A 15,417-nucleotide genomic window follows, 5' to 3' on the forward strand; every position below is an offset into this window, starting at 1 on the left:
TAGTATTACAAATTCCTTATTGAAGTCCAACATGTCAACCATCATGTCCATGTCATGAGAAATTCTCTTACCTTCTCCCAAGGGATCCAAGGTGTGAATCATGAGTTGGAAGATTGTGCTTCGGATAGTGCTGTTGTGCAACGAGGCAGAGCTTCCTCCTCTTGTAAGGAATGGCTTTAGCTAGACAGATTTGGAACAACTGTTACAATTGGACAAGGCAAATTGTGATTCATTCAGTTATGTTTCACATTGGGCACTATGGATCAGTCTCTCTTAATGGGGCAAATAGGTACTATGGAACAGAATAATAAGAAAATGTGATAATTAGCTTATTCTTTCTCCCAATTGTGTGTTTATTGACAACAGACACAATTCTATAGCATACAGAGAAGGAAACAACATCAGGATACATGAGTGAAGGTTGTAGATTATATATCACTTCATTAAAGGGACAGTCTACTCCAGAATTTGTAATGTTTAAAAATATAGATAATCCATTTATTACCCATTACCCAGTTTTACATAACCAACATGGTTATATTAATATGCTTTTTACCTCTGTGATTACCTTGTATCTAAGCCTCTTCAGACTGCCCCCTTATTTAACCGACATGCATTTTAGCCAATCAGTGCTAACTCCATGGGAGTGAGCACAATCTTATCTATATTGCACACATAAAGTAGTTCTGTCTAGCGCTGTCTAGCTGTGAAAAACTGTCAAAATGAGATAAGATGCACCCTTCAAGGGCTTTGAAATTAGCATATGAGCTTACATAGATTTATCTTATAACAAAGAATACCAAGAGAACAAAGCAAATTTGATGATAAAAGTAAATTGGAAAACTGCTTAAAATTGCATGCCCTAACTGAATAATTAAAGTTTAATTTTGACTAGACTGTCCTTTTAAGTAGTACAGAAAATAAATGGGGTTTTGTTTTTCTTATTAAAACAGCATTTCCATAGGTTGAGAAAATAAGAAAAACTTAACAAGTTTAAAAAGAACATAAACTTATCAGGACTTCATTAAACTCTTTATTAAATACAAACAGGTTTAATAATATAAGTATTTGGAAACCCACATTGTTGCTTTTTATATTCTAGGGATTTCTTTTTTAGATTGTTTTCTGTTGTTTTGTTTCTTTTTTTCTCCAGTCATTTATTTATTTAAACACTCAAGTTATATAATTTTTAGTTAAGTACCATAAGTAGCTGCATGTACAGTTTATACCTCATAATTATGAGTTAAAGGGTCAGTAAACACCTTTTTATATAAAATGTTTACTTATGTGCGATGAAACAAATTAATATTACAATATATTTGAATTATTTATTTTGCCCCGTTTCATGTAATTTAGCTTGGAAAATTGGACAATTTCTAATTCTCAGAACTTGAAAGAGACCCTGCCTACTTTTCAAGGTTAATTCTGTTACATATCAGCCCCTAATTGGCTTTATCAGATAACAACTGACAATGCATTTTATTGGCTCCCCAAAAACAAGGCAAATAGTAGGTGGAATTTGGTTATTGAAAAAGAATTGCCGTAAAAAGGGATGTTAATTTATTTTAAGAATGTTAAGACTTGGCTGATATGTTATTCTTAAGCGAACACAACGACGTCTTGTAATTACAAGGTGTTTTCTGTCTATTTAATAGCTCTATGACACTCACTGAATAACCTATTCTAGTAAATGCAATTGTTAGCAGATGCAATTCTTTTTTAGCTTCAGTGTTATACTCTGTATAAATGTGTTTATGTGATGCACTTCCTCTCCATTCCTAATGAATTGCTGGGCACCACAGCTTGACATAGGTATTGAGCATACTGCAAAACCAATCCAAATTAATTACACAAATAATTATATATACTGTATATATAGTTAAACTGTTCTAGTATTGTATACATTCATTTGTTTGGATGATAACATTTATAACTGTTTTAGAAATACAGCGTATATGAAAATTATGGAATTAAAAATGTATTTCAGTTAAAGGGACAGTCTACACCAGATTTTTTATTGTTTTAAAAGATAGATAATCCCTTTATTACCCATTTCCCAGTTTTGCATAACTAACACAGTTATAATAATATACTTTTAACCTCTGTGATTATCTTGTATCTAAGCCTCTGCAAACTGCCCCCTTTTTCAGTTCTTTTGACAGACTTGCAGTCTAGCCAATCAGTGCCTGCTCCCAGATAACTTCTCGTGCACGAGCACAGTGTTATCTATATGAAATACGTGAACTAACACCCTCTAGTGGTGAAAAACTGTTAAAATGCAATCTGAAAGAGGTGGGCTTCAAGGTCTAAGAAATTAGCATATGAACCTCCTAGGTTAAGCTTTCAACTAAGAATACCAAGAGAACAAAGCAAAATTGGTGATAAAAGTAAATTGAAAAATTGTTTAAAATGACATGCTCTATCTGAATCATGAAAGTTTATTTTGGCCTAGACTGTCCCTTTAAGGTTTTCTATTAGAGCATTTTCTTCTTGTATTACTGCTTGCCTGTTGCTAACCAATTTACAGTGGTTGAATACACAGATATAAACAAGCAATAGTACATTAATAATATGTCTGATACATTAAAACATTTGCTTATTATTGCAAATGTATATCCCTTTAACTAACATAAGAGACTGTGTACTATTTGCCTAAAAGCGAGACACTCACAACTTATATTCATACTTTTATTTGCATTAGTTTATGTTTTTTTGTGTGTGTGTTTTATGAGATTATATGCAGTATAGCTCTTAATTATTGAGTCTCAATAGCTGTGGCATTGACAGTTACACTGACTTACCTCTAAGTATAACAAGGGATAGATGAGTACTGGTCAAAATTACTTTGGCCCAGATTACAAGTGGCGCGCTCATTTTTTTACACTGGAGTGCTGAGCTCAAGTTAAAAAATGAGTGTGGCTGGATTAGCGCGGGTATTACAAGTTGAAACTATAAAGTTTCAGAAAGACTCAGTCACACTATTTTCAGGACTTAGGATATCGCAACCATGCTAACTCCTTCTCCCCATAGACTTTTATGCCCTCTGCCAGATAAATCGATTAAGAGATTTTGGCCACATAAAATTGCTAGAGAACTGTTAATGGCATTATTTATCTGTGTGATTATTATAGATGTGTACACATGCACACACAGATATATATTTATGACATAAACAAAGATGTGTTATATTCCCACCATTATCAAGAGATGAAAATTGTTCAGTGTTTTAGTTATGTGAATATGGGCGGTAGCCAATATTCCAGTAGACATGCATATGTGAAAACGAGAAGGCTGGGATTTGTTTCCCTTGACTTACTTTAACTGCCCTTGTTTGGGAAGATTCATGAATGAATTTTATCTTGAGCTTAGTGTCTTAGTTCATTTTGCACCCTGGCAATGGTCTTAGTTAACCTTTGTTTAAACATATACTACACCTGTCCAAGACAGCAGAATTCTAGTTACTTCTGATATGTATTTATTCTCATAAACCATTTATAAAATAATTTATACAATTAGTAATTACATTTACTAGGCCTTTTCCAGGGATTTTGTGAGGTTCCAAAAACAAATGGGGCTAGAGCCCAAGAAAATAAAAAATATCAGTGACTCCCAACCTGATTTTGTTCACCATAACGCCTTCCTTGGTTATTCCCATTTTCAGTAAACTGTAATGACATATTCTAATATCAGTTATATAACAAGTACTCACACATAAAGGTGGATGGGATTTAGCATGCAATACCACATGCTAAAACCAGTTACACATAACATATAGAAACCCATAAAACAATAATGCAGACTGCAGAAATAGATGGAACCAGACTTTAGTAATACCAAAATGAAAAAATGGATGTGCGTATGTGGAAATAAAACAAATATACTGTATAACTAGTCTGCCATTAATGTATTGCACATCTATATCTACTGGAGAAATCTCAGGGCTTTAGCTCCCAGGAGCTATTCTATTAAATGTATTATTAAATGTTTAATTCCTACTTATTTATTGCATAAATTGCAAAATCATGCAAAGTGAAAAAAAAAAATCATAAATATTTTCTTCTAATTTTCAATGAGTCATTTTAGGTATAAAATATTACATGTTGGTGTTTTGGAAAGGTGAAATGATGTGATATGTGGAAACATGCTTATATACATATATATGTATATTTTAATATGTATATATATACATTTTGGGGTAGATTTATCTGACGGCATCAGAACGAGGCTCCCATTGGAGCCTATGGAAGCGCACTGTTGTAAGCGAAATACTTCCTAGCAATGTGAATGCAAGCTCACGTTTGCATCCTGCTTTCCTCGTAATACCAGCGCATATGAGCATGCGCTGGTATTACTCAGTGGAGCACTAATATTGATTGCGCGCAAACAATATTTAGTGTTCTACTTATAATCTGGCCCAAAATGTATGTTTTATCTATTGAGGAAGTTGTATCTCCAATGTGGTTTATAACTTATGCTATAAAAAAATACATAAAATAGCTCTTTATCTTGTTTTTACCATATTTGGGTATTTCTGCAAATTAAAGATATTTTGCTGGTCTTACTTCTGCTGAAAAAACAAGACAAAGCACCGAAAAGAAAGGGACAGTGTACTGTAAAATTATTTTTCCTCTAATGTGTTTCGAATGGCTTATTATACTGGTTGCAGAGTATAAAATTTGCTTCTTTAGGTTTATTTGTGTATATGAAATACATGTGTTTGTTTTTGAAACCCCAACCCCTTTCAGGCTAGAATACGAGTGGCGGGCTAACTGTTGAGTGTGAGTGAAAAGGTGTGTACCGTGACTCTTTGTGCGTCAAGTTTTTGCTGGTATAACAAGTTGACAGTAAATGTGATCGCTTCATCGCAATTGAAGTTAACGAGCGTCAGGTTGCCGCAACTTTAGGACTCTCCTTAACTGTTTTATGATACAAAAAAGTGTCACAAAACATCAAAAATACATATGAGATCTCAGGTGTTAGAAAAAAAAGGCAGGCAAAGGGCTTTAACATAGAGATGCATACATATACATCTCTAAAGATGTATATGTATTGTTATGTATATGTCTATATATGTGTACATGTGTATATATGTATTTACATTATCGAAAAACAAAGTTCTAGATGCTTGTTGATAGAAGAAACCTACAGTCCCCCTCTATGTGGATATGTTCATTTAAATTAAAGGGGTGACTTGCTACGGTACTTAAAGCTAGTGGCCAGCGTGTATCAAATATACTGTGTATGCAGAGTAGTGGCAGTCATCCAACCTTATTATCTGTGGATATCCTTTATGAGCTATTGGGGAATTAGATATAGTATTAAATGTAAGCCATACCACACATCAATCCATAGTTTATACTGCATAGACTCAGCGCTCCAAGCAAAAGTTAAAGTTAAGTATAATGTGCCCCAAAAAATACTTAAACAACTTTGTTCTTGGCTGAAAGTGAGGTAAAAAAGGGCTCAATTTACTCACTCTCAGCTTTCCATTGCAGGGGTTAGACGACTGTGGCGGTCCTGGGCGTCCTCACTCTTCCGTGTTTCCGGAACACCTCTTGAGGTTTAGTTTAGCCTGTTCATCACTCATCTGGGATTCCCCTCTCATTGGATAGGTGTTTGTGTTAGACACGCTGGTATCTGCTACGTCACCGGTAGGCGTACCTGACGTGACGATGTGGATGACACACGATCTCTCCTCCACTGCCTATTGGCTGCTTCGCCCGTAGCAAATTGTTCTCGTGCTTCTATACAGATTCTTAGGGTATAATCGGCAAAAACTAAATCGTTTGTATAGTAAAAATTCAAATGCTTTATTAATCCATTCTTTAAAAGCAAGTTAACAACATGGATACATTTGCAAAGGTGCCTAGAAAGCAAGCTTACGCATTTCAGCCGTAGCCTTAGTCATAGCTTGTTAAAATACACACACAGCTGTGTATTTAAAGCTTTGGAGGGGGTGAAGGGCAGGCCTATAGTGAGCGGAATAGGGTCACTTTCGGAAAATCTGTATCAGTGGCTAGATGCTATTCTGCAGCCCCTTGTACAAAAACTGCCAAGCCATCTAAAAGATACGACCCATGTTTTGAAAATACTTGAGGATGCAACATGGAGGTCAGATTATATGTGGGTTACAATAGATGTAGTATCCTTGTAAGGATTCCGCTTCATGTTTTACCTATGCCTTTCCCATTCACCTTATGTATGGATTCCACTCCATGTTTTACCTATGCCTTTCCCATTCACCTGACTTCAGCCTTACCTGTACTTAAGGCATCAGCTGACTGCAGACAGGTGCTTAATTATTAAGTTTCTAGACTAGCTCTGAAGTCTGTCTGTTTTCCACTTGCTGTGTGTTTTTTCTGAAAACAAACCAGTCTGCTTTTCTTCCAATTTCTGAACCAGCTACTACCTTGGGATTACTTATTTTTACTGCCGGTTCATATGCTCATTTTGCCTACATAAACTTTTACAGAGGCGAGTTTTTCTTTTAAGCGTGCACGCTACAACAGAGACTTATTTCATACTGCAGTGTGTTTGCTGCCTTCTCCCTCTGAGTTGCTATCTCATTTGAGCCACTGAAGCGTTTCTCACACAGCGGACTTCAATCTCTCTTCCACTGCAACATAGTGCAACTCATCTACAAACAACCTCCCACGGACTAAGTACAAGGACATCTCAGAATTAATTCTGCTTCTATTTCACACCATCCGGTGACTGGGGGTAAGCACTGTAGTTACTTTAAGCTGTGCTGTACAAATAAACCTTGAACTTTGCTTTTCCCTGCTGCTCTACTGACCGCAAGACTATCAGCACATATGTATACCATTCTGTGACAAACTAACTAACAGTGTCTAAAACTGAGAGTTACACTTCACACTGAACTGTTATATCTTACTCCAGCACTAATAGCAACACTACCTGCTTTCTGGAACTCTGCTTTTCTTTATCAAGATTTATCATACTGGGAGCTAGCTGAACACTAAAGTTTGCTACTAAGAAATTGTTTTATTTTTTACATTTCTTTTGATCCAGCCTTTGTTTATGTTTATACTATTGCTGTGACATTCAACAGCATATGTGATTTACATCATTCGTTGCCAGACAAGTTTCTGATCTGCAATTCAATTACTTGAGAATAACAATTTCACTTAAAGCAGCTTGGTCTATGCTGTTCAATAGTCCATTTGCCAAAAGTGATACAAATCATTTATTTTGCATACTCTGCAGTTGTGATCCATCCTCACTCTCTACTAAATCATTACAATCCTAATACTCCACAATTCCACATACAGAGGGGATCAAGGCAATTCACTTTTTTCTAAATAAACACAACATTTACAGCACCTTTTCAGGATTTTGTGTTAGAGGTAACCCAGTTTTTAGTAACACACAATTATTTCGAATTTGGAGGGGAATACTTTCTGCAGAGACGTGGGACAGCTATGGGGGCAAAATTTGCCCCATCTTATGCCAACCTGTACTTAAGTTGATGGGAGCTGTCCCACGTCTATGCACAGGGTAACCCTTTCATTAAAGATATCATCAGGAGGAAAGGATAAGGTCCAGGAATTTGTGAACTGGATTAATGTAAATGATCTCAATCTGGCATTTACTTTTGAGGCACAAGCTGTGGAAATCAGCTACTTGGACATCACTATAAGGGGCCTGCAGGATGGTAGTGTTGATACCATTAGCTATAGAAAAACAATATCTAGCAACACCCTACTATATGGTAGGAGTTGCCATCCACCTCATGTCCCTTATGCGATAGCCAAAGGTCAGCTCATACGGCTGAAAAGAAATTGCTCTAACCCAGCATTCTTTAAAGATCAATCACAGGCTCTGGTAGAACGTCTTAAACAGAGGGGTTACAAAAATTCAGACATCAACAAGGCCCAAGCTGAAGTTGACAAAATAGACAGGAAATCTCTATTAGTTAAAAAGAATAAAACATTGGTTCAACATAAAGGGGTGACTTTTGTAACTAACTACAGCGCCCAGTACAAACAAATCTGTGGTATTATCCGAAAAACATTTTGGCCTTCTAAGAGCAGACGATAAACTGGTTAACACAGTAGATGGTGGTCTTAGATGCTCTTACAGAAGACCAAGTACAATAGGGAATATTGTGTCTCCCTCTCAGTTAAGGACAAAATCAAGAGAAGTAAACTCATGGCTCACCCATAGAGGCATGTACAAATGTGGCCACAATAAATGCAAGCCATGTGATTATGTGGAAGTAACTTCCACTTTCACATCAGCTGTAAATTAAAACACACATGATATTAAGCGATGCCTAAACTGCTCTTCTAGCAATGTGATCTACATGATCCATTGCACTCACTGTAGGGTACAATATATAGGGCTCACCACTAGAGACATCAGATCCCGTATTCAGGAACACTTTAGCTCTATAAATGCCAAAGCCACTACACCAATAGTACACACACTTTGCCTATAACATCAGAAATATCTGTCAACATTTAGATGGAAGGCCATAGAACAGGTCGTTACCCCTAAAAGAGGGGGAGACAAAGAAAAGCTTCTTTACAAAAGGGAGATGCACTGGACCTTCCATTTGGAAACCAGGTACCCAGGGGGCTTGAACTCCCAATACGACTTGATTAATTATTGGGAGTAGGGGTTGCTGTATGCCCAGCATTTTTGGACTCCATACTCTAGGCCAATGAAAGTTAATACACAAATAATTAGTCTATGTATTGGTCCAAGTCTAACGGTTTATCATCAGGATGTCACTGTTTGACGAGTATAGAAAGTACATTATAGCTATTGACCTTGAACAGAGTACTTTTATCAACTCTAAATCATAACATGAATCTGTAATCCATGTTATTGATAATGTTTGTACAAGTGAATGAACATAGTTAAGCAATAGTTCTTCTATCCGTATTTGAAATGTTTCTGTCGCTAAGCATATCTTTTATACTGCTCTTTTCCAACTCTATATGAGAGACATTTATAGGGCTTTAACTATAATATGGTACAAGTGCTGGCCTGTCTCTGCATAATACAATTATGTAAACTTACCCATATATGCCCCATTTTGTAATTTGAAAATATACCCACATGACACTTTGTCTCACATAGTAATTAAACTTAGTATGCATACGTGTTGATATATTAGCACATAGGTGTGTTTTGTTGTTATTTTCAATTAGCGCCGCCTTTTGTTTTTAGACCAATCACAGCAGTGTAAACCACCTTTAAATACACAGCTGTGTGTGTATTTTAACAAGCTATGACTAAGGCTATGGCCGAAATGCGTAAGCTTGCTTTCTAGGCGCCTTTGCAAATGTATCCATGTTGTTAACTTGCTTTTAAAGATTGGATTAATAAAGCATTTGATTTTTTTTACTCGACCAGTTTTACTCAAAGATTCTTTACCATACAAACGAATTATATGTATTTACAGACATATATATATAAGTTCATTGGAGCCCTTTGAAAACACGAAAATACATATTTATGCAATATTCATATGTAATAAAGGTTTTAACTATGTATTTACTGTAAATATTTCACATTCCAATGTTCTGCACATAGCAAAATTTGTTCTAAGTTTTTTAAATAGATATTTCTATATATACATATATATAATCATGCATATATATAGGTATAAATATATATTTGTGCAAAATAACATCAGATATATATATATAAGTATTTATTTATGAATAAATAGAACATATTCTTCTATGTGAAGAACATTGGAATGTGAAATATTCATATATTCATGTCGGATTAGCGCACTTTAGAATATAGGACTGTGTTTGCACGTGAGTAGGGTGTTTTTCCCCCACTTTTTTTGCTCCATTGACTCCAAGGGTGGAATAGGTTATTGCGTGCGTGATATCTTTAATTCGGCTTTATACGAGCAACGGGTTAGCATGCGAGTGAAAACAGTTTACTTTCAACTTGTAATATGAGCATAACCCAACACTCACAAAAAGCTTACTTCTAGCACAGTTAATGATTGAGCTCTAAAATGGTTGAGCTTGCAGGGAAATCAGATCTCCTTATTTATGCTTCTTCAGATACGTCTTTACATTATCTCTGTCTATATACCAAAGCCCAATATTTAGAGAGAACAATTTAAAATTAACATTTTATTACTTGTCTCTCCTACCTCCCACTGGGAGTGTATTTTATTCAGCTGGCTATGTTTACACAACTTTTCTATAGTCAATACTTAAGTATGTAAACTTTCAGTATAGATAAGGATACCACAGTGAAAAGCAACTATTTCAAATGCTGATATAAAGGTAAAGGAGTTATTTGTAAAAATGTAATACACTCCAACAGGTAAAATAGATTTTTGGGAACAAATTAAACAAAAATGTAGAGTACATTGTCCTTTAAGGTTAAATAAGATGCATGCAGAAGGCTAAAAAAGGCTTTAGCATTAGGGTGTGAAATGGCTTAGTTGCCAAAAGGGTAATGAGCAATAAAAATAGTTTTCATATTTTTCTCAGAGACGTTCCTGTAATTCCTCTGTCATTTGTAATTATTTATGCTGCACTAAAACTATAACAAGCAGAACAATGTGTTGTACTGCACATGAAAAGGAAGCTCCAGAACTCATATATCATGCGTGGTTAACCTTTTTAGCTATGGCACTAAATGAGATGCTTGTTTTTAAATCTGTTAATGAGATTTAATTTGCTTTAATTAGTAAGTTACACAGAGGAACATTCTTCTCTGTTATGTGATTGGAAAACATTAGATATTCCATTTTTTTCTTAGAAATTTAAGTTCTCAAAAGGTCTATGCATAAGTCAAGCACATAGGGCCAGATTACAAGTGGTGCGATATTTCGCTCGCAAACAAACACCGGCAGAAGTAAACTTTTAAAGTGTGAGGATTAGCACGCTTGTTACAAGTTAAAGTAAAATGTGTGCGTGCGAGCGGAATCCAACATGCGCTAACTTCAGGGCTTCGGGTATGGTGACAGCGCTAACTTCTTCTACCTATAGACTTCAATAGAGCGACACTTGCAATCTAGTCCATTAGGTTTTCCTAGCAAATTCATTTGTAAAATATATATATAATCTATCTATTTATCTCTATCTATCTACCTGTGTATATTGTGTGCGTGTGTATATATATATATATATATATATATATATATACACTGTATGTTTGTGTGTGTTATGACAAATGTTATGTTGCAAATTAACAGCTCACAGTTTCATCTCTGATGAGGTTTAATTATTTTAGTTTTGAATTTGCAAGTTGTTCTTTTAAACATTGTTTTCTCTTGTCAGCAGCCGTTGGTTACTGTCCAGCTGTAGTTTAATACAAACACCATAGTCATGGAATAACTGAATTACTTTTAGAAGTGATAAAATATTAGAAGTTTCTACCTTTTGTACATTTGTTTGTAGTGCTATGTTTTAGTGATGCAAATACACAGCTTAACTCTAGACCAGTGCTTTCCAAACTGTGTCGGGACACATTAGTGTGTCGGCAGCAGTGTGTAGGTGTGTCCCTGCTTCAGCACAATTTTTTTTCAATTTTAATTTTTTTCAATTTTTTTTTTTGGTTTCTGACTTTCCTCCTGCCTGCTACGCATATCACATGGTTGACACGTGATTGATACCTAGGGGGTCACAGATCGTCTTAACCTATTGGTGCAGCTCAGTGGGAACTGAAACTATTCCCATTGGCGGCACATTGGCTACTGACTGCACGTGTAGTCTCCTTAATTGGCTCGTGACTGCACGTGTAGTCAGTGAGTGGGACAGCAGTGTGTTTGCAGTGCGGGCAGTAGTCAGTCGGAGTCACAGAGCTCTGAGGGCTGCAGCTTAAACGCTGAGCTGAAGTCAGAAGTCAGTGGGGTTTTTTTGCAGCTAGATCCCAGTAGTGCATTGCTGTTCCTGCTCTTGATATATGGATAGGAAGGGGAAGCTTAAAAATGCGAGTGCCTAATATTCCACCAAATATTCAGAAACTGTGTTCATCCCATCAACCTCATACATCCCATTAAAATAGTAAGTAGCTATTAAGGATATATATATATATTTTTTAATTCTTGCACATAGATACTGTTACTTGTAAATACATTTTGTTATTATATAATTTATGTATGTGTCCGTATCTCTTAAAACAAGTTAGTTTAACCTCCGGTTACTGTGTCGTGACTGAATTACTGTGTCGTGAAATGATGTAGGCCTAAAAACTGTGTCACCAACATGAAAAGTTTGGAAAGCTCTGCTCTAGACAGTTGATTTACATACCATAGTTACTTAAAGGGACAGTCTAGGCCAAAATAAACTTTCATGATTCAGATAGGGCATGTAATTTTAAACAATTTTCCAATTTACTTTTATCACCAATTTTGCTTTGTTCTCTTGGTATTCTTAGTTGAAAGCTTAGGTACAAAAAAGAGAGAGAAGTTTGACAGTACCCAGCACTCACAAAACACTATATAGTAGTATACGATTTGACACATATGCACATGTTCACACACATCATAAAATCTGTCTCCTAACATTTTGTCCCGGCTTCTATATTGTTGATAAGTTTATTGAACTCTGTATTAATAAATGGACAAGCAAGGAAGGGGATGTAGTAAATAAAATTATTTACAACCTATATACCCCATAATTAGGAACATAAAACCTGATTGGACTGAGCCATCAGCCAACGACAGACTACAGCAAAGTTACACAGAGCAGAATAACACTGTTAAAACACCCATTCATACTTATTGTCTTCTCCCATAAGGTACACTATGAGGGTGACCTCATAGGCTTTAGAGTAAAAGAATCCATTGAGAACATGTTCACTTTAGGGGACCTAATTCAGGAAAACTCTAGCATGTCAGCTTGTATGTTGGACCCAGCAAGCTAATGACAACCCTCATGAAGGTCAGTGGGTGGCCTAAGCCTTGCAGCAAACAGGAAACCCACAAAGATTAGGGCTATAATCTTATTTCACTCCCTCTTTCTTCATGAAAGACTATTAGTGGTGTACCCTGCCTCCTGTCACATCAGGCTTGAAAAAAATTATTTATGGCTCAGTATAAATAACTAATTCTCAAAACTCTCCAGCTTGTAGCGATATCAAAGTGCAGATAAGAAAAGAACAAGGAACCTGGAAGTCCCAGAGAAGCTCTCTGTGTGAAGCTCACTGGAGTGCAAAATCTCACAGATGAGCATGAGGTTAAGAGGGGCGCACTGGCATAACTCAGTTGCTAATTTGAATTTGGCAACTGATATAAATTCTCAGTTTGCAGTAAATACATATTAATCTGACATCTTTTCAGCACTGTTTAACTTGTATTTGCTTGTGGTTTAGTAGACATTACTTTAGACACACCCCAGAAATGCCCCTTTTCAACCCAAGGAATGTGCCTGTCTATCCTACTCTCTGAAACTGCAACATTCAAGGAAATGTACAAAATGTGATTATAATTTTTTTAAAGTTACATAGAAACATTAAAAATAACAATCATAATTTGTAAAAATCCCAATCCTATATACACTTCTATATACAAAATCTAAATTCAAAGTGTAAAGTATAAAGTCTAAATGTAATAAAATGTAAAGGACAAAAGGAGGGAGGAGAGGTTTTGAGGTATAAAAAGTTTGATTCCCAATAATCCGCCATCTCTCCTCTCGGGATCCGTGTCACCAACTTGATCCGTGCAGCTTCTCCCCACCATCTAGGTATCCCATTTTACCTAAATCACACTATGAAGTGTGACACGGCACTCTACTCTCAGTGAGAATTCTTCCTATTTCCAAATATATTAGATAATTTTTAGTACCTGAGGCCAATTCAGACAATTCACTTCAGTCACCTCCTTGCATTGGCTAATAATATATAGATACACAGATATCTGGCAGTTTGGCAGTTTTCAGAGACCTATGTGGAAGAGCACCCCCCAGCAGCTGAGAGGGGACAAGCAGACCCATTTCCCACAAAACTTGTGCAATGTATCTCCAAAAACACTATAGTTTTGGGCAGCTCCACTATATGTGAATATGACTGCCTTTCTAGCCACATCCTCTCCAACAGGAGGAAGGACTGATTGGGAAAATCCTATGCCATTGAATTAAGATCTTCAAGTACAGTTCATAAAAGGTAGCGTAGTGCATGGCTGACCTATTATATGCCACAGCCCGACACCACTCCCTTTCCTGTCTCTCTTCCACTCCTTTATATTGCATGTCTTAACAAATGCTGGGCAGTAAAGCATTGTATAGTAGTGAAAAAAGAGGGCTTTTAGGGCTAGGCACACTGTGTTGGAGACCTGAGTCCTCTAAACAGAAAACCCCATGATCTGACCAAAGATATTCAAAGAGCAAAATCTCTGTTAAGATTTATCTATTTTAAGTACATCTGACAGAGATATCAAAGAACCATTATGATGTAGGTCTTGGACATGAGTAAAGCCATTGTTATTCCACCACTTTGCGTGAAAAATCTGCTAATCAGTAAAGATCTGAAAACATGTTGGTATAGTTATATTAGCAACTACTTCTAAAACAGAAGCCGGTATCCAGATTAGATCTTCAGGTTCTATTGCTGCTGGGAAAAAAAGCTTGCTCTAATTGTCTCCATCCATTCCTTTTTTATTTTACATTGTATTCTCATGTAAATTTCCTAACATCTTTGTAATTAATTCAGTTTAAACTGTGGCACCAGGACATTTGTATCATTTACAGTTTAGAATACATTTACTTAATTTAGCCAGAATGGCACAGAAACTTTCTGACATATGCCACACAATCAGTGCCATTACAGAACAGGCCCTTTCTTCAGAAAAGACAAACATTTTTATTTGTTATAATATATAATGTCCTAAAATATGACATCTGGGTGACTTGGTTGACACTTTTAAAAACAAAAGAAACTGACCAAGTTATATCCCCCAAAATCTCTCCCTAGTAACTGTGATACCAACGACTACAGTCTTTTTAAATCGTTCAACAATGCGGTCAGAACCCTCTCATACTTTCTCCTGTAACAAAAAACTGCTTGTCTGGGGCAACAATCTGAGAGGGCTAGATTTATAGCTGCTTGTGAGACTGCTGGGGGTGCCTCGTCTTAAACCTGAGATGTTATAAATTCATTGGGGTAGATCTACTAAAGGACGAGCGGACATGATTTGCTGTAGCTCACTAAATGCATTAGCTGTCGCCGGCATTTAACATTGCACAAGCATTTCTAGAGAAATGCTTGCGCAATGCCATCCTCTGCTCACTGGCGGCCAATCAGCCTCTAGCAGGGGCTGTCAATCATCCCGATTGTATCAGATGATTTCAGTTCGCCATCTAAAAGGTGGCAGACAAGTTAAGGAGCAGCGGTCTTACGAATGCTGCTTCTTAACGGGGCTCCAAAGCAGCATCCGCTGCTCAATAAATGGATCCCATTGGCTTCTCTTCACTT

At 36.3% G+C, this 15,417-nt stretch overlaps 1 protein-coding gene across 1 annotated transcript in view; it reads right to left on the reverse strand.

Annotated features, from left to right (window-relative positions):
• Window positions 1-15,417, reverse strand: part of SLC24A1 (solute carrier family 24 member 1) — a 197,455-nt gene that overhangs the window by 164,180 nt on the left and 17,858 nt on the right. Inside the window, exon 3 of the mRNA XM_053716162.1 lies at window positions 72-180. Coding sequence (XP_053572137.1) covers window positions 72-180 — 109 coding nt within the window. The remainder of the gene's footprint in view (window positions 1-71; window positions 181-15,417) is intronic.

Source organism: Bombina bombina, chromosome 6 (assembly GCF_027579735.1).
Source record: "Bombina bombina isolate aBomBom1 chromosome 6, aBomBom1.pri, whole genome shotgun sequence".
Classification (NCBI taxonomy): domain Eukaryota; kingdom Metazoa; phylum Chordata; class Amphibia; order Anura; family Bombinatoridae; genus Bombina; species Bombina bombina.